General features: G+C 44.8%; 11 protein-coding genes across 11 annotated transcripts; 5 read left to right on the top strand and 6 right to left on the bottom strand.

The window, feature by feature from the left end:
* Positions 1-1257: 1257 nt before the first annotated feature.
* On the top strand, positions 1258-2179 carry EYB26_009347 (uncharacterized protein; the record flags this gene model as incomplete). The annotated part of the gene is made up of 2 exons (XM_054268597.1): positions 1258-1626; positions 1721-2179. The coding sequence occupies 2 exons, from the start codon at positions 1258-1260 to the stop codon at positions 2177-2179; spliced, it is 828 nt and encodes a 275-aa protein (XP_054124572.1).
* Positions 2180-2330: 151 nt separating this feature from the next.
* On the bottom strand, positions 2331-4644 carry EYB26_009346 (uncharacterized protein; the record flags this gene model as incomplete). The annotated part of the gene is made up of 6 exons (XM_054268596.1): positions 2331-2817; positions 2879-3445; positions 3505-3923; positions 3979-4181; positions 4271-4373; positions 4432-4644. 6 exons carry the CDS (start codon positions 4642-4644, stop codon positions 2331-2333), a joined length of 1992 nt encoding a protein of 663 aa, XP_054124571.1.
* Positions 4645-5821: 1177 nt separating this feature from the next.
* Positions 5822-7114, top strand: EYB26_009345 (uncharacterized protein; the record flags this gene model as incomplete). The annotated part of the gene is made up of 1 exon (XM_054268595.1): positions 5822-7114. The coding sequence occupies one exon, from the start codon at positions 5822-5824 to the stop codon at positions 7112-7114; it is 1293 nt and encodes a 430-aa protein (XP_054124570.1).
* A 1981-nt stretch (positions 7115-9095) lies between these two features.
* Positions 9096-9413, bottom strand: EYB26_009344 (uncharacterized protein; the record flags this gene model as incomplete). Its single annotated transcript, XM_054268594.1, has 1 exon — positions 9096-9413. The coding sequence occupies one exon, from the start codon at positions 9411-9413 to the stop codon at positions 9096-9098; it is 318 nt and encodes a 105-aa protein (XP_054124569.1).
* Positions 9414-10013: 600 nt separating this feature from the next.
* On the top strand, positions 10014-11437 carry EYB26_009343 (uncharacterized protein; the record flags this gene model as incomplete). Its single annotated transcript, XM_054268593.1, has 3 exons — positions 10014-10252; positions 10310-10417; positions 10492-11437. 3 exons carry the CDS (start codon positions 10014-10016, stop codon positions 11435-11437), a joined length of 1293 nt encoding a protein of 430 aa, XP_054124568.1.
* A 188-nt stretch (positions 11438-11625) lies between these two features.
* On the bottom strand, positions 11626-12503 carry EYB26_009342 (uncharacterized protein; the record flags this gene model as incomplete). Its single annotated transcript, XM_054268592.1, has 4 exons — positions 11626-12011; positions 12067-12310; positions 12365-12414; positions 12467-12503. The coding sequence occupies 4 exons, from the start codon at positions 12501-12503 to the stop codon at positions 11626-11628; spliced, it is 717 nt and encodes a 238-aa protein (XP_054124567.1).
* Positions 12504-12575: 72 nt separating this feature from the next.
* EYB26_009341 (uncharacterized protein) lies at positions 12576-13490 on the bottom strand (the record flags this gene model as incomplete). Its single annotated transcript, XM_054268591.1, has 3 exons — positions 12576-12687; positions 12740-13040; positions 13103-13490. The coding sequence occupies 3 exons, from the start codon at positions 13488-13490 to the stop codon at positions 12576-12578; spliced, it is 801 nt and encodes a 266-aa protein (XP_054124566.1).
* A 540-nt stretch (positions 13491-14030) lies between these two features.
* On the top strand, positions 14031-15094 carry EYB26_009340 (uncharacterized protein; the record flags this gene model as incomplete). Its single annotated transcript, XM_054268590.1, has 4 exons — positions 14031-14100; positions 14171-14324; positions 14380-14795; positions 14856-15094. 4 exons carry the CDS (start codon positions 14031-14033, stop codon positions 15092-15094), a joined length of 879 nt encoding a protein of 292 aa, XP_054124565.1.
* Positions 15095-16777: 1683 nt separating this feature from the next.
* EYB26_009339 (uncharacterized protein) lies at positions 16778-17899 on the top strand (the record flags this gene model as incomplete). Its single annotated transcript, XM_054268589.1, has 2 exons — positions 16778-16932; positions 16993-17899. The coding sequence occupies 2 exons, from the start codon at positions 16778-16780 to the stop codon at positions 17897-17899; spliced, it is 1062 nt and encodes a 353-aa protein (XP_054124564.1).
* A 53-nt stretch (positions 17900-17952) lies between these two features.
* Positions 17953-18510, bottom strand: EYB26_009338 (uncharacterized protein; the record flags this gene model as incomplete). Its single annotated transcript, XM_054268588.1, has 1 exon — positions 17953-18510. One exon carries the CDS (start codon positions 18508-18510, stop codon positions 17953-17955), a length of 558 nt encoding a protein of 185 aa, XP_054124563.1.
* Positions 18511-18936: 426 nt separating this feature from the next.
* Positions 18937-21786, bottom strand: EYB26_009337 (uncharacterized protein; the record flags this gene model as incomplete). The annotated part of the gene is made up of 5 exons (XM_054268587.1): positions 18937-19764; positions 20366-20780; positions 20836-21570; positions 21622-21697; positions 21759-21786. 5 exons carry the CDS (start codon positions 21784-21786, stop codon positions 18937-18939), a joined length of 2082 nt encoding a protein of 693 aa, XP_054124562.1.
* Positions 21787-25246: the final 3460 nt, after the last annotated feature.

The raw sequence follows: 25246 nt of genomic DNA, 5'->3' as shown, positions 1-25246 counted from the left end.
ATTATGGCCGAATAACCAAACTAAAGAACATCTTGCCTTAGTAAACGTCGCAACTGTTCCAGTTTACCATATTCATTTCTGAAATCCTTCCACTGTTCAACAAGATGACACTTATCGATCACAATAAGGCCAATTTTGCTCGTGAATTCGGGGCGTTGGATGGCCGTTTGAAAGCTAGTTAATATAGCAACTTCTGGGCTTGTCAATATATATATATATATTGATTGGATAAAAGTTGAGATTACGAGTATTCGACACTGACTCGTCATTATAATCAAAGTCATTTTAGAACAGAAGGCCGAGTTGACCATTTTTCGTCTCGGAATAGCAGTATTGCATCAGAATCTCGGTTGGTTCGCTGTAGGCCGGTCGGAGGCGCGTGGCCAGCTAAGTGCTGGGTCGCTAGGATGGTACTGGTAACGAAAGCCAGACTTTCCAGGTCCTCTACAGTCGCACATGCAACAAAGGCTTGCAAATGAGGAATTTCTGCGAGGATAGGGGGCGACATCGAACCACCCCCCGTACATTATACGCTTGATATCGCAACCAGTCGATATTCTTTTCATCGCCGGGGAACGTCGCAGTGTGTCACAGTTCTGACTTACCAACTAATTCAATTGTATCCTTCAGGTCGCAAGTTGGACTTTATCCAAACCACAGGTAACCTTTAGTAATACTTGTTGAGCTTGGTTGGGACTTAGGACTGTGCAATACGGAAAATCAATTCCAGTCACAATGTAGCCCTCTTCTATTTCACCGCAGGTGAAGGGATTCCATCCTCGATGGCCAGAATAAGATGGTTGAGACTAGGAAGAAGAGTAACCAAGCGAAGATCTGTGCCTTTTCTTGACAAAGGTTGTAATATGGAAACTCCCCGCCGTAGCTCCTCCAGAGGGCGTGGCGAGAGGTGGAACAGGTGGGACAGGAGGAGTGCTATGTCGCCATGCTATCGTGATGTGTATGACGGCTTGCTGAAGAATGACGACTTCAATCTATCGGCCCTATACTCTTCGTGATTTATCTACAACTTTAAGTTGCTAATAAGGAGGATAGCTGAATAGGCACTTTCTATCGGCGGGTAGTGCACCATCGACGGCGGGTAGCACACTATCTTGTCGGATGATACCCAAGACACCTCCTACCTCGGCGATAGGGTGAAAAACATGGTCTGGCGGGGGTAAGATGAAAATATTATAAAGTCAATAGCATGCTCATTCTGAAATCGCCAATCTATATTTTCACAAATCGCTCGCCAGTATGTCTAACTTACAAAATGTCCGACCCATGTTCGATCTCAAGGGCCGCAGCTATATAGTCACGGGCGGCGCCCAAGGCATCGGATTTGCAGTAACTCGCGCGATCGCTGAAATGGGTGGAAATGTTGCAGTCCTAGATATACAAGATTCACCAGTTCCAGAGTTCCACTCACTGAGTCAAAAATTCGGAACACGGCTACTTTACATCAAGACCGACGTGCGAATTGAGGCCAGCATCTTTGAAGCTTTCGCGAAGGTAGAGGAAACCTTCAAAACGATCGATGGATTGGTTCCTGCTGCTGGTATTGCAATTGACAAGCCATTTATCGAGCAAACTTGGGATGAGTTCACAAGAATCAATGAAATCAACGTATGTAGCAAATGTGGCGCGGAACTTTTGATTGGTCGATGTTTTTCTCTACATGTTCCGTCTATCACGAGCTATTAACAACTCCATTGATTAGGTCCGAGGAACCTTTTTCATCTGTCAAATGCTTACGAAGCACCTTATCAAGCAAGGTAGACCGGGAAGCATGGTCCTCATTGCTTCTCAATCCGCTCACATCGCGCTGCCGGGGTACAGAATGGCTGTATACAACGCTTCCAAGGGTGCCGTTTTGATGTTCTCTAAAGCATTGGCCGTCGAATTGGCACCGTATAACATCCGGGTCAATACAATTTCTCCCGGATTTGTGGACTCGGACATGACTCGCAACGTACGTGCAAGCAAAAGCAAAATGGAAGGTCAACAAATGTGGCTTGCGCCCCCAATGCGTCGCCTGAGTACTCAAAATGACTTAACTGGAGCTGTTATCTACCTGCTCAGTGACGCCGCCCAGTTCACTACAGCTGCTGATATTCCCATCACTGGTGGCTTACACGTTGGAACCATAGACGGCCTGATTGCATACGAGGAGAGGTAAAGGAGAGCCATTCAATCAAATGGGAGAGTGAGATCAATTTTGTATTCTCTGTATTGGCTATTCATCAGAGTCGTATCTATCGCTTCTCCACTTCAATTCCTTGTGTGTCTATATACATATTGTGCTATTTATCTCCCACGTGTCTTAGCTTTCAAGTGAAATCCGGTGGAGGCAAATTCATCAGGTGCTCTAGGCAGGGGTCGAGAAACATGCGCAGTATTTCATTGTTTTCAGAGGCAACGGGCCAGTTCCATTGCAATAAATGATCATCACTCTCGAAGGTACCTATCGAGTCATCATTAATAATCGTCACAGAGGCTACCCGCGAGGGACTCATATTTGTTTGAGTTTGAAATGCAACTGGTTGCTGGTCGTTCGGCTCATCGAAAGCGAGAATTCTCTCTACATTGGAATTCTCAAGACGTAATCGTTTCATACGAGACTTTCGCTGATAATTAGCAATTGCGTCGGCAAAATTTGAGAGAATACCGTGGTACTGCTTTGCCTGTTGGCTATTCCTTCCAAAGCGGCCAAGAATCTTTGATGTTGCATGGAAAGCATGGCGAATATCCTCTGCGTGGTCATTCAGCTGTAGAAGAGAGCAACCGAGAACAAGACCTGCCGAAAACAACCACGCCCTATGCCAGTCTAGTTAGTTGTGGGTTTTTACATGAAACTTCGTTCTTCAGGCCACCATACTTCAATATACACATGTTGCCCAGAAAGGCACCTGCATTCTCAGCATCATCGCACATTTGAGCCATGAAAAGGGCTGCTTCTGTGCACATTTTAGCTAGATCCAAAGTTCTATTATCGGTAACCCCTTCTCTGCTCTCTCCGTAAACAGATGGGATTATGTGATCAACCAGGAATTGCCGCGTGATTTGGATCACACCATAATAATAGATGCATGCGAGGTGTATCTTGCCGATCGTGGCGCGCCTTGTTTCAAGAGAATAATGTGCAGATGAATCTCCAAGAGTCTGCCTTCGCAAATGTGTAGGTAGTCTCGAGCTCCATTCTCTTAGCTGAACAAGACATTGCTCAGCTTTATTAATAGATGCTCCTTCATTCTCTTTTGTTTCATTCACGACCAACTGGAGCACTGCGACAACCTCATATACGGCACATAGGGTTGCATAATTGGGGCATATTTCCCCGTCTAAATATTCATCGTCACTGCTTATGACAGGCGTACTTCCTGGGCGACCAAGAATAGTATTGCAAATCAAATCAAGGACCCGGATGCTCTTTCCAGTTTGTAATCTTGAGTACCACAGTCAGTTGCGTGCCTATAATAACTGAGTAATTAGTCTCAGACTTACCTGGCTTCTCTCTTTTCTACGGGAAGCTGTTGGTAGCTTTCAGGGGAATGAAGTCCCAATATCACCGAGATATTAGAAGCAATTCCCACATACATTAAGGCCGGGTTTCGGTTACACGCTCCAAGCATGAAAAAGGCCATCAATGCAAAAGCGCGAGCCAAATTGACCGTTGGAGCTTGTAGCATGTCTGAAAAAGCGATAATTTGAGCGCGTTTGAAATGCAACATCGCAACATGATTGTCAGTGTTAGTTCTCGCCTGGCATTGTGCGCCAATTGCAATCATCAAGTCCAGAAGGATGTCATGATTAGTCTCCGGATCTAGAATATTTTCCGGAGAAAATGAACTCTGCGTCTCCGTAGCAGGACTTAATAGTCGTTCTATATCGATCTCGGTAAACAAGTCCAAGATTCCGCTGGACTAGTCACGGAGGGAATGAGTCTCTTGTTGTGCTTGTGGCGTGAGAAAGACCTACTGCGTGAAGATAGCATTCGACATAGTGTCGCTTATTTTGTATGCTTAATTCTCCCACAAGGGGGGTCGTAGAAGAGGGCATCTCAACTTCCAGCATTTGGTGGGTTCCTTGATCCTCAGTGAAGTCATTCGGTTCCACATACGTTCGCCAGGTCTGCTGTAGGAACTTGAGAAAGGAAATTGCAGCGGTATTCCCAAAGTATACTATATACGAGCACGAGGTTATCAGTCATTGGCTAGAGAAAAAGGAAAAGAATAAAAGCCAAACGCTTCCGGGGTAGTATATCACTGACTTCTCTCGTCTCGTGAAGCTCTTAGTAATATGGACCTCTGTCTTGGGGATGACAGTACACCTGAACTAACTTGAGCCTCGATTGAAGAGGGCTCAGGCACAACCTATAAAATAATAATGGCGGTTGGTGATGAGACTGACACTCAATGGGAAGCATCATACCTTTTGAGCCACGGGGACAATGGAATTCCGTCCACTTCCTTTGCTATCAATGCCAGGGCGCTCCACGGGGACGAAGCAACGATCAGGTTCCCCCTTGGCAACACATTTTTGGCAAGGCTGGCGGGAGTCGCACTTCTTCTTGGATACGCGGCATTGTACACATGCAGTGACGCATCGCTTACGATTCTCCAGAGGAACTCGTGGGCGAGGCATAGCCTATGGTTGAATACTGAGGGCAATGAAGGATGAATTTGCGCAGCAGAAGGCAGAGCATCGCGGAAGGGAGATCAACTCCGACTCAGATAACATCAAATTTTCAATGGGGACGGGCAAATCACCTTGTTAAAGATCACAGATAGGCCAAGATAAGCAGCTGCGGGTTGCAGCATCCGTCATCGGTTAGCAGCTATCAGAAGTCTCAATACTCATGGGACCGAAAGATATGTTCCAGCCAGAACCAATCACTAGGCCAGACTTACTCCACCAGACGTGATAAGGGAAACTCTATTAGTGACAATCGAATTCGGTTCTGTGATGATTGTCGATCTAACATTGATTCGGTTAAGCCGAGGCGGAAAAGGCACCGAAGCAAAGATAAGCATGATCAGTTACATGTTGGATTGGCGGGTTTACTCCAGGCCAATCCTGAATGTATCTTACAAGGATAAGAAAAGAAGAAGTGACTAGCAAGATTGTGTGTATTGTGTTCTCTCTGTCTGTCTGAATACATCAGGTTCCAAAGCCGGGTTCATATAGACCTTTTTGGTGGGATGATTTGTGACCTGTCATGAGGGGTAAATATTGGGCTGAAATCTAGGGGCCCAAATATATTGTATACATGCCCAAGGATTGATACCATCGATATCTCTGTCTTGTTGGGATATCCGGATTATCTGACATTACATCCGCCCTGCCTTTTTAGGGTTAACCACAGGCGGACAATGGGCATACGACTGCTTGTTTTTAAAAGGCTTCGGTTGCCTCATTGTCCATTTATATTTCCAAGAAGCTCTCCTATAGTTAATACGCTATTTTTTCTATTTTTTCTTGGTGATATCCTCAAGATGCATGGCAAAGAAGGCCTTTATGACTTGGTGGTTGTAGGAGCTGGTATATTGATGTTTCCCCCTATCCGCCGACTGGCCTGTCCTCCTAAACCCTAGATGCAAACTCATTCAATATCCAAAATGATATTGGAGCCGACAAATCTTCTCACTCCTCCTGTGATGTACCTTATACTGACAAATTCTCAGGATAGCACGGCATTACTGCTTCCAAGACTTATATCCAGCTCCACCCTGAGCATAAAGTACTGGTGTTAGAGGCTGAAAAGACTTGCGGCGGCACTTGGAGCGAAGACCGTCTCTATCCTGGACTCAAGTCTAACAACATGCTTGGTTCATATGAATATCCCGATTATCCTATGCTTGAAGCGACATACGGTGTGAAAGACAACGATCACATTCCCGCAGCCACTTTACATAAGTACCTGACGGATTATGCTCTCAAGTTCGGTGTGTTTTCTCGAATAGTCTTCAATACACATGTGTTATCCATCGAGCAAACTAGAGATGATGGGTGGGAAGTTAAGGCGCAGAGCGAGGGTACTAAAGGAGAAATTATCTACCAAAGTAAAAAGATTGTTATGGCAACTGGACTCACTTCTCAGCCTAATATGCCGGTTTTTACGGGCCAAGAAAGCTTCAATGTTCCTTTGTTCCATGCCAAAGACTTTTGTCGTGAAGCCGCCATCACGAAAGTCGCCAACCACGTTGCAGTTGTCGGTGGAGCGAAGTCCGCCTTCGACATCGCTTATGCATTCGTGCAGGAAGGCGCCCAGGTAGACCTGATCATTCGTCCTAATGGCAATGGCCCCGTCTGGCTGGCGCCGCCTTTTGTCACACCACTGAAGCGAAAGGTTGAAGAGCTTCTCCATACTCGCCTTTTGACCTGGTTCAGCCCCTGTCCATGGGGTAACGAGGACGGATTTGGCATTATTCGCCACTTTTTACATAAAACTGGCGTTGGTCGGTGGTTAGTGCACAACTTTTGGCACTTACTCGGCTCGGATATTATTGCAACAAACGGTTATGACTCGCACCCTGATACCCGATGCTTGAAGCCTTGGTCATCCCCGTTCTGGGTGGCTAGTGGATTAAGTATTCACAACTACCAAACAAATTTTTTTGATCTAATCAAGAATGGTGCCATTCGGGTTCATGAAGCTGAGATCAACCAACTGAGTGAGAGGACTGTTCATTTATCCACCGGCGAGCTGCTTCCGGCAGATGCCCTAATTTGCGCGACCGGGTGGAAAAAGGGATCTTCCGTGAACTTCCTCGAACTTGATCTTGGTATCCCCGGCTCCAGCGCTGAGAAGGAAAAATTATACCAGGAAGCTGAGAAGAAGGTGCTGAATGACTTCTCTGATCTCTCTTGTCAGCCTGTCCTCCGTTACCGACCACAGACTTCCGACCCCCTCCGACTATATAGATTTATGGTTCCCACTGGCACGTTTCAAAAGCGTAACATTGCCTTCGCCGGTGCCGTCTCGACAGTGAGCACATCCACCTGCGCCAGCATCCAAGCTCTTTGGATCTCTGCCTTCTTCGATGGTCAATTGAAACGCACGGCCTCTAGCTCTGAGGAAGCAGTCAAAGAGGCAGTCCTATACTCACAATAGGGTGTCTGGCGCTACCCTTGCGGATACAGCCGCACACTCCCAGATATGGCTTTTGACGTTATACCTTACTTTGATTTAATGATTCGAGATTTGGGTCTCAAGCACCACCGCAAGGCAAGTCCATGGGCAGAACTAGTTGAACCCTACAAGCCTGGCAACTATGCTTCACTCGTCGACGAATGGATGGGCACTAGCCATCATCATTTGCAATTTGATTGATTCTAGCATGAACTACTGCTTCATGATTTAAACGAACTGGTTCAACTTGGTGGATGATGACTTTCTCAGGTTAACGACATGCAAAGTTCACAGTTTTCCTTGATAACTAGAACTAAGAGATTTAAGTCCGCTCTTAGACTGACAGGCGAAGATTATGTACGCAGAGAGAAGAGGTGGCTGGTCTTTCGTTTTGTTCCCCCTTTGATAAAAACCGTGGGAAGGGACTCGTGGAGAAGTACTTAATCTGCATTTTGTTCTGGTTCCCCGATGGAGGATCACGGGTTGGGAACTCAGTAAGCGGACTTTGATGTACTAAATAAATGTTTCCCAACTTTTAGTTTTCGTTTCAGATCAAATTGACAGGATAAATAATATGTGACTAAACGAGGTATAGCAACGCTCTGAACAGACGAGAAGTTGGAGATTTTGATGAGACTGATTCAAAGAACTAAATCGATGGTGATGTTTCAACAGTAATAGGCAACAGTAATAGGCAACTAAAGAGAGTATCACATATTACATAGAGGATGTTATAACGACTTTGTATCCATTCATATGGTTTCTTCACTTGGATACCTACCTATCACACGGTATATACACTCCCAAAGTACATCCTGCCGCTTTTCTTTATTCATTCTACCCGTTTCTACATACCCGTGAATGAAGGATATATATATGTTCAAGAGAGGAGATAAACTGTAAAATGGTCTTTAAAATGTAATTACATTCAAAAAACTTGATAGAATAATCAAGTGTGGTATAATGAGAGTTGATGAGAGGGAGTTTACTGAACGAAACTCATTCTTATTTGTAGTTTCATGCCCACCAACCTGTGCGAGCTTCATCTCTTCCTTTTCATAACGCTTCAGTCCAACTCAGTGACAAGCTGCTTATGTAGGGGCGCCTTCTTAATTACAACAGTCATTGGGACAACTTTTAAAATTGCCCGGGTGGCGGGGGTATTGGCAATTCGCGCGTTGAATATAGCGGGAGGAATGCCTGCGCCCCATATCGAGGCCAAGCTTCGAACAAAGCCCCGGGATGCGGTGGCTACTTCAATATCGGCCTCAGCCAACGGGGCTTGAACAGCTGGAAGTGTAGCCGTCAGGGCGAGGCGACACTAAACGTCGTCTATTATCTGGAAAATGATCCATTTGGCGGTGGATGAGGATGAGTCCAAACAAGGGAATCAGGCAGCCTGTACCGATAGATAGTAAAGCATAGCTTGCAATCATGGCAGTCTTATAGTGACCCGTCTGTGCTACGATAAATCTACCAACAATGCCGGCAGGCATCAAGGGAATGACAATTGCGAGAAGGTCAACACCAGATCAGACAGGGCTAGTCCCGAGAAGAACCTGAAAGCATATAGGAAGGAAGAAGCTCAGCCAGCTCATGTCGATACCATGTAATAAAGTGAGAATCAATGATAATAGAAATTCACTGATACTGTACATGCGAAGTGGCAGAGTGAGATTTGCTGCAAGAAAACTTCTGGTGGAACAAAAATGCCGTTAAGCCCACGGTACCGATTAAGAGTGGCAACAGGGCATTCCATAAATTCCAGCTATATAAAGTGCCACCCCAAGTCAGGACAATCAGAACAGCTGTCACGGAGGTCATCGAAGTATATTTCCAGATAAATCAACCCTGGCCAGGTGTGACATTAGGGTTCCGTCTCGTTGATAGTGTGCACGCAAGAAGAGTAAAACCAGAACCAATGCCACTCCAGCAATCGATAAATTAATGTAAAACACCGCCTCTAGGAGGTTTTCGAAGCAATCGCCCCTCCGATAATGGGTCCAACAAATGTGCCCAGCGCAGAAGTGCCCATAACCATGGACATGTATTTCTGGCTCTCTCGGAGAGGAACGAGATCGGCCACTATGATGTCGACCATGACAAAAAGTCCTCCTCCACCAACTCCCCCAAAAGCCTTGATATGAATAAGCATAGCAGTGTTATTGGCACCACCACACAGACCACTGCCCAATATAAACATAGCAATCGATATAATCAAAGGCACACGTTTTCCAAAGATATCTGAAGCCTGTCTATATAGCGGCTGGACTGCTGCCATGGTCAAAAAAATAGGCGTTTGCCACCCATATGTACAAGTCCCCTGGCTGCAAATCTGCGACCATAGAATGCAATTCGTCCTAAGCCCCATTTGCTTTAGGGTTGAATTTATATGAGGAAACATCTGTCCCTGTCATATATTGAAAGTGTCTATGATTGTTATCTTACCGAGCTATTGTTTTCAAAATCCACAAGATATATGATCAAACCTCTCGTGGAGTTTATATAACTCTCTGAACCCTCGTCCTTGAAATTGGCTGTGAAGGATATGATGATATTGTCAAGTTCTATCCTCCAAGAAAGGGTAGAGAAGCAAGAATTCAATTTTCCAAACAGAGAAAAGTTTTCGATGTCCCAATGCTTAAATCAGAAGGAGCATTCAGTCCGGGGTCAAGTCCGGCGGTAACCGATAGAATTGACCTTATCGACGCGTTCCAGCGAGTCGATTCTATTTTGTCTTCTGAAGACATCGTATTACGTAGAATCAATTTAGCGCGGTAATTACATGGAGTATATGTTGCAATAGTTATTTCTAAAAATCGCTAAATCCATGCTTGTTTCTTGCATGTCAATTTGTACGAATATAGAAAACACAACAACTATGACCGAACTCACCGTACACACATCGTTACTCTTCGATCCGAAATTGAAGAAAAATCGCGAAAATGTATCCATTACGGTGGATACTGCTAGTGGTCTCATTGTTAAAGTCTTTGAACGTGATGATGCGACCATACCGTTTGCGCAGACCCTGAATGATGGAGATGTCGATTTACGCGGGAAATATGTGATGCCCGGGTTAGTGGACGCCCATACTCATATATTTTTGCACTCCTACGAGTATGTTACGATCCATATTATGCCCCAAGAACTATTAAAACTAATTTGTAAACTCAGCGAAGTTGGCGCTCTACAGCAGAAAAGAGATGAAAGCATGACCGAAAGAGTCGTTCGTGGAGTGAACCACTGTCGGACTGCGCTCCTTGCAGGCTACACAACATATAGGTAGGATTTTCCCGGGTTCTACGGAGTTTAAAAAGGGGAAACCAATGAAACTGCGCTAATTATGATCATTATAGGGATCTGGGATCCGAAGGAATGCAGGAATCAGATGCCAACCTGCGAGATGCCATTGCTCGTGGATTAACTCTGGGACCTCGACTTTTTGTCGCAACTAAAGTGCTTGCCAGCACCGGTTCGTTTGAGTGCCGCACAGAAAACAGTGCTGGTGGCCACTGTGTACCGACTAGCTGCGATGCTGTAGACGGCGTTGAGCAATGTCGGCAAGCTGTAAGACGGAGAATTGCGGCCGGCGCGGATATCATCAAATTCTTTGCAGACTACAGACGAAGAATCATGAGAGCGCCTCCCAAGCAACAACATCCTTACATTCCTGGTGTCTTACACCCACCCAAAGACCCGAATCCAGATTATATGGTCTTTTCTCAAGAAGAGATGAACATGATTGTTTCGGAGGCTGCATTGGCAGGTGCCCCTGTGTCCGCACATTGCTGCACTCTTGAAGGAGCACTTGCTGCTATCGAGGCCGGTGCTAACACTATCGAACACGCATATTTTACCACAGACGAGATGTTTAAACATATGCTGGAGAAGAACGTCATTCTTGTGCCGACGCTTGCCATTGCGGAGAAGCTGCACACAAAACGTTTTGATCAAATTCTGCGCAATGTCAAGCGTGCTCATGAATTTGGCGTTCGTTTAGCTTGTGGTGGAGATACTGGAACATATTCACATGGTGATAATGCTAGAGAACTCGAGTTGATGATTGAGGCTGGTATTCCCGTGGCAGATGTATTGGAATCGTGCACGGTGGGCGGTTGGGAGGACTGCGGAGGCGATTTGTGCGGCCGACGATTCGGGTGGTTCGAAGAGGGAACACAGGCAGATATTATCGCGTTGGATGAAGACCCTGCACAGCTCGCTGATGCGTTGAGAAAGATCAACTTTGTCATGAAGGATGCAAAGGTGTGGAAAGATAATGGACAGTCTCAAGGCATCCTGTAAGAGGTTTGGTGAAACAACAAGCCGTAATTTCATCACATTCATTGCATATAAAGCTATACGAATTCATCTTCTAGTGGCATAAGCTTATTTTGACTCTTGAGAATCGTTATTTCGGTACTTCTAAAGTGAGAGGTATAAATGCTTCAACACAGGTCTAATCTGCCCGTAAAAGCATGCAAGCATTAGTTTCACTGTAATAAAACTTCAGCTGAGTCTTTAGTCATGAACTTGGAGAGATTTGCCTGGGACTCGCCAAGACATTTCTCCAAGCTACGGTGCGACCTTGGAGTGAACTTGACCTTAAAGTCCGAGGCAATTGCATTGGATGCACTTGGATCCCGCTTATAGTTAATGTAATGAACATTTGCCAGCATGGATTTACTCTCCGTGATCTTAAAGGAGACGATCAGGCGCAGGAACATTGCATATAGTACCCTATTTGAAAAGTTCACGGCAGTGCACATTCGAGCACCGGCCCCAAAAGAGAAATGATATGGTGGTGGAACTTTGTAAGTGTTCTCAACCCATCGTTCGGGACGGAACTGGTCTGCATCAGGGCCGTACGTGGCGGGATCTAGAAGAGTCAGTAAAGGTAAGAGATTGACATCCCAGGACGAGATGGCACTAACCCCTATTGATTGCTTGAGCGTTTATATAAACAAGAACTCCTTTTGGAATTTCTGCTCCCTGGTAGTTGAACTCTTTATATGTTTGCCAAGCCGGAAGCAGCTTGAGTGGAGGATAGAATCGCAATGCTTCTTTCACCAAGCCACAGATATAATTGCTTCTTTCCTCTGAAACACAAGCTTCGAAAGCCTCTTCAGGCGTTTTATAAACTGATATAATATCCTCATATGCCCTTTGCTGAATCAACTAGCCCTCAGCTGTTGATAAGACGCCAATAGCGATAATAGCGGTCGAAAATACGGTCTCAAAACCACCAGACATGAGACCACCAAGGATAGTCTTGATATCCACTGCGGAAATTAGCTTGAATGTATTCGATGGGAAGGAAATCTTGATACATACGTTGAGTCAAACCTTCTTGATTGTCTGTAAGCAGCATCGCAGCCACGCTTTTCCTAGGTCCCGAGAATAGAGTCACTGTATCGCGCACCTTATTTAGTACTGTCGCTAACTATTGGTCACGTCGTGCTCGGGCTTGTATTGCTGTGTCATTGCGCCCATTTCTTGAAACATATCTCAAATGGGGAATGAAATCCTGCGTAGTAGAGTTCGTGGATCGAAAACTAGATGCCATTAACTAAACTCGTTGAATGAAATACAAATCAGTGATCTTACCTCGCAATTGTGCTAGCATCTGACAGAATTTGGAGGAGCATTGGATCGGTAGTAGTACTGAATCGCGTTCCGTAGCAGAACATGGTCATCAAATTCAACGCCAATCGTTTCGGATAGATATGAGGCATGATGTCATTGGAACCTTTTTGAGAGTCGTAATAAATTGCCGAAATCATAGCGCAGGTCTCCATGTCCAACATGTTGCGTAGCTTCTGAATAGACGGTCCTGTGGTAAATGAGCCTACAACACGTCTCTGTTTCTTGGTCCGTTCATCCCAGGGGCTAGTTCCAATGGTTGCAGCTAGCAAAATCAATGATCATAATTCTTCTATGCGGTTCGGATTATGTCTCTTTTTCACATACCTGAAGTAGCCGAAATGACTCCATGAAACGTGTGAAACCATGGTCGATCGAGAGTCGCAGACTGGTTCTTGATGATCCATTCACGAGCAGCTTCAAAAGAGTTGAGCATAATCGCCCAGCGTCTACCCATTCTCAGTTGAAAAATAGGCCAGCCATAGGTATTGGTCCAAGTTTCTGATCTTGTCGCGTGATCATCTCCAAGTTGATATAAATGCCCTGCGAGGAGGTCCCCGTTTGGTATCTCCGGGATCCCATCGATTTTCCGAAAATCGACATAAAAGAAGCGCAAAAATATCACTGCACTTAGGCCAATGACACTGGTTGCTAGACCAAGGACAGCGATGCTATTAGGCACAGTAAGTCCGGTCATGAAGTTGATTGCTGCCATGACTCAACGGATAAAAATCAACAAAATGTAAGTACTGGAATAATTTGAAAGAAGTATACTAGCCGCAAATCTGCCATTTTTGGGCTTTATCTCTTGAAGCGCAGTACAACAAGATTTGTTGCGCGCTAATGAGATTTACCTCTGTGAACCCAGCGATAAGCAACGAGTCAAGCTTTCTGAAGATAGGACTTGTGTGTGTCGGAGTAGAGCGTCGCATTGATACGAGGCAACGGGCAGATGCGCGGGTCTTGTGCAAAAGATCCACCATGCTTTATAGCTAATCGCCGGCTGATGGAGAGAATATTTGAGCCAAGATCTCTTGAAGAATTCAGTTGGTTGTTAAGTTATTGGTTAGGAAAATAATTACGTAAATGTTTCACCATAACTAGTTAGTTAACTAGTTAACTAGTTAACGACTGGAAGCCTTTACTAAATCCCTACATGTTCAAGATTTCTATGTTTTCTGAACAGCTCGCCGTATGTTGTTAGACATGCAATCGCCTTCCATCAATATAGGTCTGCATTGTTTAGTAAACTATCATGAACGATAATTTGAGGATAAATCAGCTTTTTGTTGTTCAAGACCGTTGGGTAGCGATCACAGGAGCAGGTAAAGAGTACCCTTTCACAAGGATAAGAATCCGTTCGATAGCCATTATAGATCCTCTAACAATGACTAGCAAGTGGCATCGGTCATATGATCGCACGGGGTTGTACAATCAACGGCGCCAATACCATCCTCATAGATGTCAACGAAGATGCATTGGAAAAGGTGAAGGCCGAGCTTCAAGGACTTGCCTCGACTTTGGGTTGGAATTCGCTAAAAATTGAACTGTTGGTTCTTTCCATTGGCCTTTGCTCCAGATTATTGTGCTAATAGGGCGCGCAGAGGTCACGGAGATCTTTCAAGTGAAGAAGGAGTCAAGAAAGTAGTTGACACCATCAAAACCTCACATGAGTCCCTCGATTGTTTGATTCATTGCGCTGGAATACGGTTTATGAACGATATTACCTATACTCCAGGTGATGGTCTCAGTAAACTCGAAGCTGCCACGCTTTCTGCGCCATATCAAGGCTGGGAGAAAGTCTTCCGTGTCAATGTCCTAGCCCCATACTACTTGACAGCTGGTTTGGTAACTCTTCTCGGAGCAGCAGCTGCCCAAGGCGATGGGAAGGGTAGTGTGATCATGTTTAGCAGTCCAGCCAGTGTTCACAACCATCAATTCGTTCCTATTTATCAGACGTCCAAGGCCGCAGTAGATCACCTGGTGAGAATTATGGCCGCAGAGTTTGCGGATTTCTACAGTAAGATACATTATTCGATCCAATTTCATCTTAACCAACTCCATCTAACCTGAATTCCAGTTCGTGTTAATGCTATCTCACCGGGAATCGTTCCATCCGGAATGACGCCGGATGACGGTACTTCCAATCTTCGCCTTGCGGCGAAAGCTCCTGCTGGACGAGCTGGTAATGAAGAGGATATGGTCGGAACCGCACTGTGGTTGATGAGTAAAGCTGGTTCTTTTATGGATGAAAAGGTTATTCGCGCGGAGGGTGGTCGATTACTTATTCTCAAAGGTGTTACATCTAATTCCGACTAAGGGAAATTAGGAAGATGGACGAATTAATTTAAGTACTTACTATACCATTCTGTGTTTGGGGTTCGAAGACACAGCATACAATCCCACGGTGATAGGGAATAACGATCCTGAACACTCCGTGGTTCGTTATTTCAGAAGGTACAGCCTGGAAGTAACTGTAGGGGATTAAGAGTGGCTCACTCAAATATCAAAATTGTCAGAAGACTCTAAGACATCTATGACCAAGAACGTTATTGATGCTTATTTCTCGTCTACATCGTATGGTTGAAAGTGTGAAGGCATATTCACAATTCCGGGCATAGTGACTACCGGAGTGAACCCCATAAATGCTTAATTGATATCAACGTCTTTACCTTCTTGTGAAAGTCGGGGTTTTTCACTATCTTATCGCGAGACAAGATGATCCAACCTCTCAGCGGATTAGACCGCCGATGGAGACCGAGGTCTCGCTCAATTCCGCCGATTAATTTATAAGGTGACCCTGTTCTCCAACATTATGTTTGCGACGAGTGGACTCTAATTGACGTCTCAGATATTATCCTACGGTTGTCCACGATTCAAGTTGCTGAAGCGATCCCATATATCATCTGACCTAAGGCTATGTGGTGTGGAGCAAACAAATGTCCAAGCGGGAACAGTGTACACTGAATATCGCCAATAAGTTCGTGACGAGCGATTCGACGAGCTGGCCACACAATACACCAAGATTTATGAACTTTCTGGAGGATACTGAAAGAGATTCACCAAAGTCCAAAACTTGGGCAGCACCGTGTTGGTCTCCAAAGTGCAATGAGCTAGGTAGGTCATGCCAAAAAAAAAAAAAAGGAACATACTGGAATTGGCCAGTCGAGGCCCAAATTGTGTTGAAAAGTTGCTTACGCGAATGCACAATAATCGTCACCAGATATACCAATACATCGGAATTTCGCTTTGGCAGAGAAATAACAGGGAGGGTGTGAGAGAAACAAGTAAACCAGCTGTTTTATCTCACTTAATCAGCCATAAATATGCCTGTTGGGACCAGCAAGTATTGTCACGGATCATTGGATCGCATTCTCCTGGAGCAACGGACATCCATATCATCTCACTCCAACAAGCTTCGGACACCAGATGTTCCCAGGATAAGGTTATTTAAGGGTTCAGAGTCATTGGAAAGTACTGGTTGTTCTCTGGTGAGTCGTGTTTTGAAAGTTTTCGAACGGATATTTCATGGATTGGGCAGTGTCGAGGAGGACATGTCTTGGTACCCAAACGAGATCTCACGCTGAAGTTTGATTCGTGTCGAGTACGTCGACGACTTTTCTCCATATTTCAAGATACCGATGTCCACCTTTCCAGTGCGGCGCAAACAACGTGAGTATTTCCGTACATCTAGCTATATCTTTGATGTGAGATTGTGGCGTTGTCCATCTTTTTGTGATGGCAGTTGCGATCGAGCAGCCAGCGACAAAGGCCCGTGCACTTGCTATGAGAGGTGGAATGAATCTGTCGGTTGCAAAATTCGTGTCAGTCTTGGCACGGATTTTTTCAAAAATGTCGACACACGTACATTTTCCTTAGTATTTTACATTCCATACGAAACGACGTCGAAACACGTGTAAAATACACAGAATTCGGTGTCAAATTTGAAGCAGAAATCATTCCCAGTTCAGAAAATCTAAACTACTTCGATAATCCTTTGAGATGTCGACTGTCACTGCCGTCGAACGTACTTCCCCGTCATGTCAACCGATTTCACGTCCCTATATTGAGCGCAAAAATGCCACACCAGGAGATAAATTAGCAAAAATTGCGCGCTTCCTACGCCTTGGTTGGAAATGCGAGGCTATCGCGAAGGAGTGCGGTGTCAGCGTCCGTACAGTTTACAGATATCAGAAGAACTTGTTATAATATTATAGCCTTCGGAAACCTACATATCGGACTTTGGGCCGCGCAAGAAAGCTGTCAGATGCAGATGAAGATGCTATATTTGAATATCTTCTTCATGAACCATGGCGTCAACAAGACGAGGTCCGATTCTGGTTATATTATGAGCGTGATGTTGATGTTAGTACGTCAACAATATGCCGATTATTCAAGCGTCGTCGATGGTCAAGGAAACAGCTAAAGCGCATCTCGTTAAACCGTAGCGAACCCCTTCGCCGTGCCTATCTCGATGACATATGTCAATTCGCAGCGGATGATCTTGTCTTCCTTGATGAGTCGATATTTAACGAGAAAACAGGCTGGCGTCAACACGCGTATGCACCCATTGGAGATGACGCTGAGATAGATGCAAATATAAATCGGGGTAAGACATGGAGTATCTGCGCAGCAATGACACTAGAAGGCTATCTTCCCTGCACTGGTATAAAAGATGGATACTACAATGCTGGCGACTTTACGGATTGGCTTGAAACAAAATTGATTCCTGCACTTAGTCAGATACAGCGATTCCCAATGGTTATTGTTCTTGATAATGTCAAGATCCATACACGCGAGCATATCAGTCAGATTATTGAGAGTGCTGGGCATCTTGTTCGATATCTACCACCATACTCACCTGATTTTAACCCGATCGAACTTACCTTCAGCGTGCTCAAATCATGGATAAAAAGGAACTGGATTTTTTTACGCGATATATGCAGCAATTACAGCAAATTTATAGAACTCTCAATTCAACGGAGTCGTTGCGATAGATTTGCCAAAAAGCACTTCAAGCACGCTGGAAATGGAGTGTATATTAAGGAGAAAGAGCTTGTTGAATTCCATCGATTTCTCGCGCAATATGAGGCAGATCTAAGCGTCAGCTTAGTCAACGATTGAAGTGATCTAGTAGAGCGATCTAACGAAGTAATATATTGATCCCTTAAACGACATTATACGGTTGAATCTCCGCCTCCTAACGCATCTAAAGCGATTACTGCAGCATATTCATCACGAGTACGGCGAACAGATTGCCTATACTGGCGCAACTCTCTCCTGAAGCCTCTTGCCAGACTGTCTAAAATACCTGCTTTTATTGCACGTTGATACGCTGGCGTTTTATCATCTTCCATTTGCCTCAACTCTCGAATAGACCAGTCATTTGTGAATATAATTGTTTGGGCACGCTTCCATTTCTCCTTCCTATCCTCGTTCTTGATTGAATTGATTTTCCATGCGAAGAATTTCATAAGCGTGTCGTATTCGTCTTCACCTGATTCCATCGAACTAGACGACCTTGGGCGTGATATTGGCGTAATGGGAACAGCCTCAAATTGTCCGGGGTTCATATTAGTTTTGAATGTCAATAAAGAAGGGCCGATTGTCGATCTTTCAGGTAATGAATAAGCCATTTGATGAGGTGCTTGTGCCTGCGTTAGCAAGTCGCGCTGTTCTCGAAACAAGTAGCGACGCTCTTTCTCCTCATCACGACGTTCTTGTTTTTCCTGCATTGCTTCCATCTGCTCTATCAATCTATATTGCATCTGTTGCTTATATATCTTGGCCTGCATTTCTATAACTTGTTCCATGACTTAGGCATTATTCTTCTTGACAGGTTGTCGAGAATTTCGGTCAATTGCACCTTGTTTTTTCTTCTAATACTGCTTCAACTCGTCTGGTGGATTCTCAATGGTTGCTCCGCCTGAAGCTATACAATTCGCCTAGAGCTCATGCTGAGTACTGAGGATATTATAATATTAAGTATTATCTATAGGATCAGGGAAGCAAAAGTTATTGTAGTTCGTACAGTTTCTATCACTGCATTGATATTTCTGCATCAATTAACGTTGAAAATCACCAGCTGTTGATATTCGATCTCGTCTTGCTTCGCGGATTGCAGCTTCTTCTAATAACTGAGTGGTATGAGTAGAACGATTTTATGCCGGCGCTGTAGGTGGTGAACTTGGAATAGACACTGGATTTTGAGGTTGTTGAGGTGTTAATATTACTATCTTTTTCTTAGCCGACGTGAGTGCTTCGCAGGCCACTTTAACTTCGAAAAGAACGTATAAAGCTGTGCCGGGATGAGCCTCTCGTTTGTTATTAATGAGATCTAACACTTTGAGAGTTTCTGTAAGAGAAAAATCATCAAATTGATGGCTTAATTGTCTCCCACGGCCCGACATTGATTTCACAAAAGCCGTACAGGTCTCAAATGTGAAAGATTCGTTGCCAGTATATTTGTTAATCTGTTCATAGAATTGATCCTCTACAACGCCAAGATCAAATGAACGCCGAGTCATATCGTGGAGTGTTTGGCTAATCACCTTCCGCTTATTGATATAGACTCTCAGATCAACACCAATTGAATAATCGCGCTGGCCAATTTCGTGATTGAATTCATCCTGAATATCAGATGTATTGACAATACTGATATCCTCCCGAGCCTCACGAAGAGCGTGCTCGGCGACCTTGATACGCCGTTTAGCACTGAGCTTTTTGAAATCCTCCTTCGCGTTATAGAGGTTTGTCGCGGCTAACTCGATATCTAACGAATTGAATGGTGTGGACTCGCTTAATGGTGTATCCCGGAGTAAGCGGTTCTCCTCGTCATATTCACCATTCATATAATCAGCCATATTCCAACCTGGAGGTCTACCGGAAATAACTACTGGAGGAAGATCATCATCCTCTCCAACACTGTCTTCACCCTCATCAAGTTCCTCATTGCTAACTGCTTTAGATGATGGAATAGTAGACTCATTCTGTTGTGTATTGGATCGTGCGCGTAGAGATATAGTTTATGCTGAAGCATCTAGGGTGTCTCCCAACGACACAGTATTAAATCGCACTCACTTTGCAGATGCCACTTTTGAAGGAGAACGAGTTGTAGATCTCCTTCCTGAAGGCGCTGGCCGCTTACGGCAATTGCTTGCCTTCTTTGCAGCCTCTTGACGCGTTTTTTAAATGGCAGTTTTTGACGTTATTGGTGCAGGCAATCCGAACCCCTCTTGTCTCTCCTTCATACGCTGTATCTGGTTCTGGGCTCTAGTTGGCACATAGTGCCTCTCGTCAAAACTCTCTCCAGGTTGAATACAACGTGGAATATGAAGCGATCGAAGGTTATATGGGTTCGTCGGTGGAGGCTGCTGGGAAATAGAGGTATCCTCGGAGACGCGTCGAGGCGGCATGATTCACTATCGAAGTAGTTTGGATTTTCTGAACTGGAAATGATTTCTGCTTCAAATTTGACACCGAATTCTGTGTATTTTACACGTGTTTCGACGTCGTTTCGTATGGAATGTAAAATACTAAGGAAAATGTACGTGTGTCGACATTTTTGAAAAAATCCGTGCCAAGACTGACACGAATTTTGCAACCGACAGATCCATCTCGAGCGATCGCCAATTCATATACGGTCGAAATCAATTGCGATGCGGCGACCACAACCTGATGTCTGAGAGACCGCATGCCCCTGGCAATCGGCTCGTCTGCTTCTTGAAAACAAAAAACACATTGTTTGTGTCTAACACAGACAGCAAGAAATAGTAACCAGGTTTCTAATACCATTGGCTGCTGATCTTGAAATCCTTCCATCACTCCAATCAACAAAGAGATTTCCCCTGTGAAGGGGCACGCATCGTTCTCGTAATACTGATCTGTGTCATATATTTCGTGAGACAATCGCACATAAGTTGACAGGATATACTCGGTATCAGATGCCGTCGGTAGCTGCGATCCATTCAACATGTTTGGGCGATTAAAAGTCGTTCGTAAAGATCTGCAGAGCGTCAACAACCAACAACAGCGGGTTAAATCTTTTCTCTTGTACCTACCCGTCGATATTCTTTATTACTGACATTAGTTGAACATCGTCTGGTCCACACGAGATCGTGTTTGCACTAATTGTCCCGTCTATTGAAGGGGGGCTTGTTTGCTGGCCCTGACCTGTACGATGCCAACCCAATTGTAAGCACGTGCGTACGGCTAGGTCAAGCAGCTCCCAGGTCGCTCCTCTGCTTGGATCCGCTAGTTCATATATGAGGAGCAGTAGCGTCGAAGTCAATGATTCCCTGTCCGCTGCCGATAGGATACTGGTTGTATATTCGTTAGCCCATTCCCGGCATATATGCGCAATCGATTTCCAGATGGGGGCCGTATAAGATTCACAGGCAGCAGCGATAGCGCAGGCCGTTAGAATCTTGAACTTTTGATCGGCTGGGACTTTTTTCAAGTTCGCGCCATCATATGATGGAACCTCCAAAGCCAATGAATCATACTGAGGCCGAATGCAGCGATCATAGCGAGCGAGAAGATGGCGTACTATGCTGGGAGTGATAAGAGATCTGTCAGACTGGAGAATTTCGGGAATAACAGACTCCACATCAGAAAAGTTCGGGATCTCAACAAGGTTTTGCGATTGCAACAACACCTCGAAGGTGACATTTGTGATTCGAGAGGGAAATGAAACGTCTAGATACAGATCCTGTCTAGGCCCGGGCATCAAGACATGCATTGGTTTATAGCGAGCTCCAATTGAAACGGGCGATATTCCATCGTTCTGCAAGGTGCTAGGATAATAACTTAGACAAGGAAGTAATTACAGAAGAGATATCCCTTACTGCGGTATGGGGCTTTGGATGTAAAGCCAGTTGAGAATCCAACTCTTGGATTCGATCTTCCAGTGCTTTAACGTAACTTGTTCCATGTGAGCAAATTGACCAACCCGTAGCCTATTTAAGCGAGCTTGTATGCATACCTTCGAGGAACGTCTTCCTGTAGAGCATCGTCTCTGAACGTGCATTCTAAATCGTTTTTGGCGCAATTCGCGCATGCCGGAAGAAGAGAGTCACACTAGCCCACCACAATATATCAGCTGGATGTCGGCCAAGTTCGCGCTCGAGAGCTACATACTTTGGTGCGTCTACACCGACACCGTGTGCATGTTTGCAACATTACGTTGCAGCTTTGACGAGGTTGATCGTCGAAGCATAGCTCGAACAGTCGAAGATAAGGCTGGACTCGATCAGTCGACCAAAGTCATTTCATCTGCTTTTATTAGCAAGAATAGACTAACTCGTTATGAGCAAGGATGAGTTTTAGTTAGTCTTGCTTCACTTCAGTTATTCTGGGGTGTTGGAATGTGTGTGTGTGTGTGTTTCTATTTAACGGCCGTGGTTCGTGACTCGCACGCTTCCCACCGATCCCTACTGGGACATAGGCCGCCGAGGGGTAAGCCTCGGGCTTCAAGATCTACCAGATTTATATATAGATAAGAGACTCTTTGGCGCATTTCCATAGCTGCCGTGGTCTTACAGGAAGGTCCACTTCTAAGTGGGCTTTAGATGTTTGCCAGCTGCAATGGTCCACCTACACTCCATGACCCGCTATTCTACCACCATCACCATGATTCTGAGCGTAAATTGGGACAAAAGAGAGAATGAAAAGGGAAGAACGAGGAGGAAAGAAGAGGAAGTACAAAGGAAAGGTAGGGTCTTCTTGGTTAAGAGCTAATAAGAGGTCGACGAGGGCAGATGTCCTCAAAGAAGCGGGTTTCTGTTAGCTATATGGCTAGTCTTTGTGCTCCTTTTGCAGTGCCTAGCAGGAAAGAGATGACCTCAGAGGGGGGCCCGGGAGGCCGGGGGGCACGTCTCTTAGCTATCCGGCAGAAGAAGAAGTGCAGAGGTGCTTTTCGTGCTCCGCATCGGCAGAGAAGATGAGCATCATCATGATTGAATCGTTCATGGTAGTCCGCGAAGTCTCCATGACCAGTACGGGCCGCGATGATACGGCCGAGGTCAAGTCGGGTGAGTTGAAGCTCACCTGGGCGCTTTAGAGATGTAGTGATTCCTAGATCTTAGTACGTCTGTGGTGCTACGCTCTGCCATAGTGTTTGAGCAGTAGAAAGGGCTCGAGCCTTAGCATATCTCTTTAGCGAGGCATATGAGGATCTGTGTGGAGGAGGAGGGATAGAGGCAGCGCCCTCCTTAGCAGCGAGATTAGCCGCCTCATTTTCAGGGATTTTTGCGTGTCCAGGGATCTATCGTATTCGGATAGAGCCACTTTTGGTATGAGGAAGCTTCTCGCGGAGTGGCCAGGCGGCTGCAAGTGTGTAGAAGGATTCAAAGACTCCTTGAGAAGATTCTATTAAGGGAGACAGAAGGCGTGTAGTAACTTCTAGATTGTCTAGGCAGATCTATAGATTAGTGGCAAATCGAGCTGTTAAGAGTTCTATAGCTGCCTGAGCACCAGCTAGAGCAGCTTCTGCTTCCGTATTAAAGACTTCTTTCCCAGGTCTGAATGGGAGTGAGGAGTGAAGGAACTTGTGATGTGCTTAAAATCTAATATAGCTACCTCCAGCATGTCCGCTTTCGAGCTTAGATCTATCTGAAAAGACTATGATATCAGAGCCAGGAATAGTTTACCAGAAATCTGAGAAATCAGCCGCCGCCTGTTCCTTAGTGCGTCCCATGGGAGCCCCTATTCGAGCTTGGGCGTCCTCACGCGACTTGTAAGGGTACCAGGGAGTATATTGTAGAGGGTTTATTTGTTCAGAGTTGGGTAGGGCTAGGACACGACGAGTAAATCGACTGACTGGTTGACCGTTTCTGGAAATCTGCTCTGCCCGTTTCTAGAGCGGATGATATGGATTAAGACGCCAAAGGCGGACAGCTGCTAGAAGGGCTATTTAATCTAGTTTAATTTCTGGAGTGAAGAATCCTAACTCTTAGTATATAATAGACACTGGAGTTATATGAAAAGTTAGAAGGACTGCTCTTACACCTACTAGTACTGCTTTTCTTAGTTTTCTAAGATGTCCTTCAACTTGATTTAAGATCTGGGGAGACCTGGGGCGGATATGGCCTAGCCACCAGGTTTCAGCATTATAATATACTTTATAGAGAATATAAACTAATATAGCCTGCTGTAGTAGATAAGGTTTAACTACTTAAATAGTGTTTCCTAGGAAGCGAAGGGTATTAGCTACAGTAAGAGCTTTAGATACTATTTCACTAATATACCACTGGAAGGTCAGTTTTTTATTATAGAGAATGCCTAGCCAACATAGATATAGGCGTTTAGTATTTTTAGAGATTATAATAGATTTAGCTATTACTAAGGGTATACTGTTTAGATCTTAGTCCGTTCTGTGTCGGGAGAAATGAAGAAGCTTATATTTATCTAGTATAAATGTAATCCCTTTAGCAGCGCCCCAGTTGAGAGCTTCTTGAAGAGAGTCTAATAAGGCTTAGCAGTTTATAGCAAGAGACGGAGAGATAGCTAGAAAAGCTGCGTCGTCCGCGTAGCCAAATCTAGTCCTTGGGTTGCCTAGACGGAATAGAGGCGCTATATAGAGCATGAAAAGAATACCAGAGACTGGAGAGCCTTATAATAGATCACAGGCGATGTCTGTTAAGGGACTAATTTCTCCATCAAGTCGGATCTGAACTGATCGCCTAGTGGTAAAGGAAGCGATCCAGAGAATAAGGCTATTAGGCCAGCCTTACTCATGTAATCTACAGATCAGTCTGCCAGGAAGAACGGCATTAAAGGCACCTTTGACATCAAGAGTAAGAAGTGAGGCAGTAATGCCTTGATTTAGTGCCTGCTTAACGTTATATGTTAGGTATGTAGTCAGGTCAATTGCAGATCTTAATAGAAGAGCCCCAAATTATTGTCTTGCTAGTACTTTATAGTGTATGGAGATCTAAGCCATATTCCATGCCACCAGGCGCTCGAGTCCTTTGCCAAGGACTGAGAGAAGAGCGATCGGTCTATATGATCTGGGTGAGGACCAATCAGTCTTCTTTGGTTTCTGAATAATTGCTAGCACCACATGTCGAAAGCATTTAGGATGATAGCCGATCTTAAGGCATCCTTAATACAGCGTTAATACCTTATCTTTAATCAAAGGCCATGCCACTTTGAGTATACAAGTTGGAATTTTGTCTACACCAGGGGTTATATTCCTTATTTATAGTACTGCTTTCTCTATCTATATTATTAGCATATCTAAAAAGTAGAGACTGGTGGATAGAACCGCTGGGGAATCTAGAGGTATATTATCTGCTTCAGCTGAGTTGTGGAGAAGATTCCAGACTAGTATGTCTCGTTTCTCCTATAAGGCTATTACTAGGAGGCTATCCGGTCTCAACGGGTCCTTTAGTAGGGGGCTTCGGAAGGAGCCTATAGACTTGTGCTATTTGCTCATATCAAAAACATCTTTCATTTGTGACACTGTAGAGA

Source organism: Talaromyces marneffei, chromosome 7, assembly GCF_009556855.1.
Source record: "Talaromyces marneffei chromosome 7, complete sequence".
NCBI classification, from domain to species: Eukaryota; Fungi; Ascomycota; class Eurotiomycetes; order Eurotiales; family Trichocomaceae; genus Talaromyces; species Talaromyces marneffei.
The sequence above is the reverse complement of the archived record's forward strand: the minus strand, read 5'-3'. Positions and strand labels throughout refer to the sequence as shown.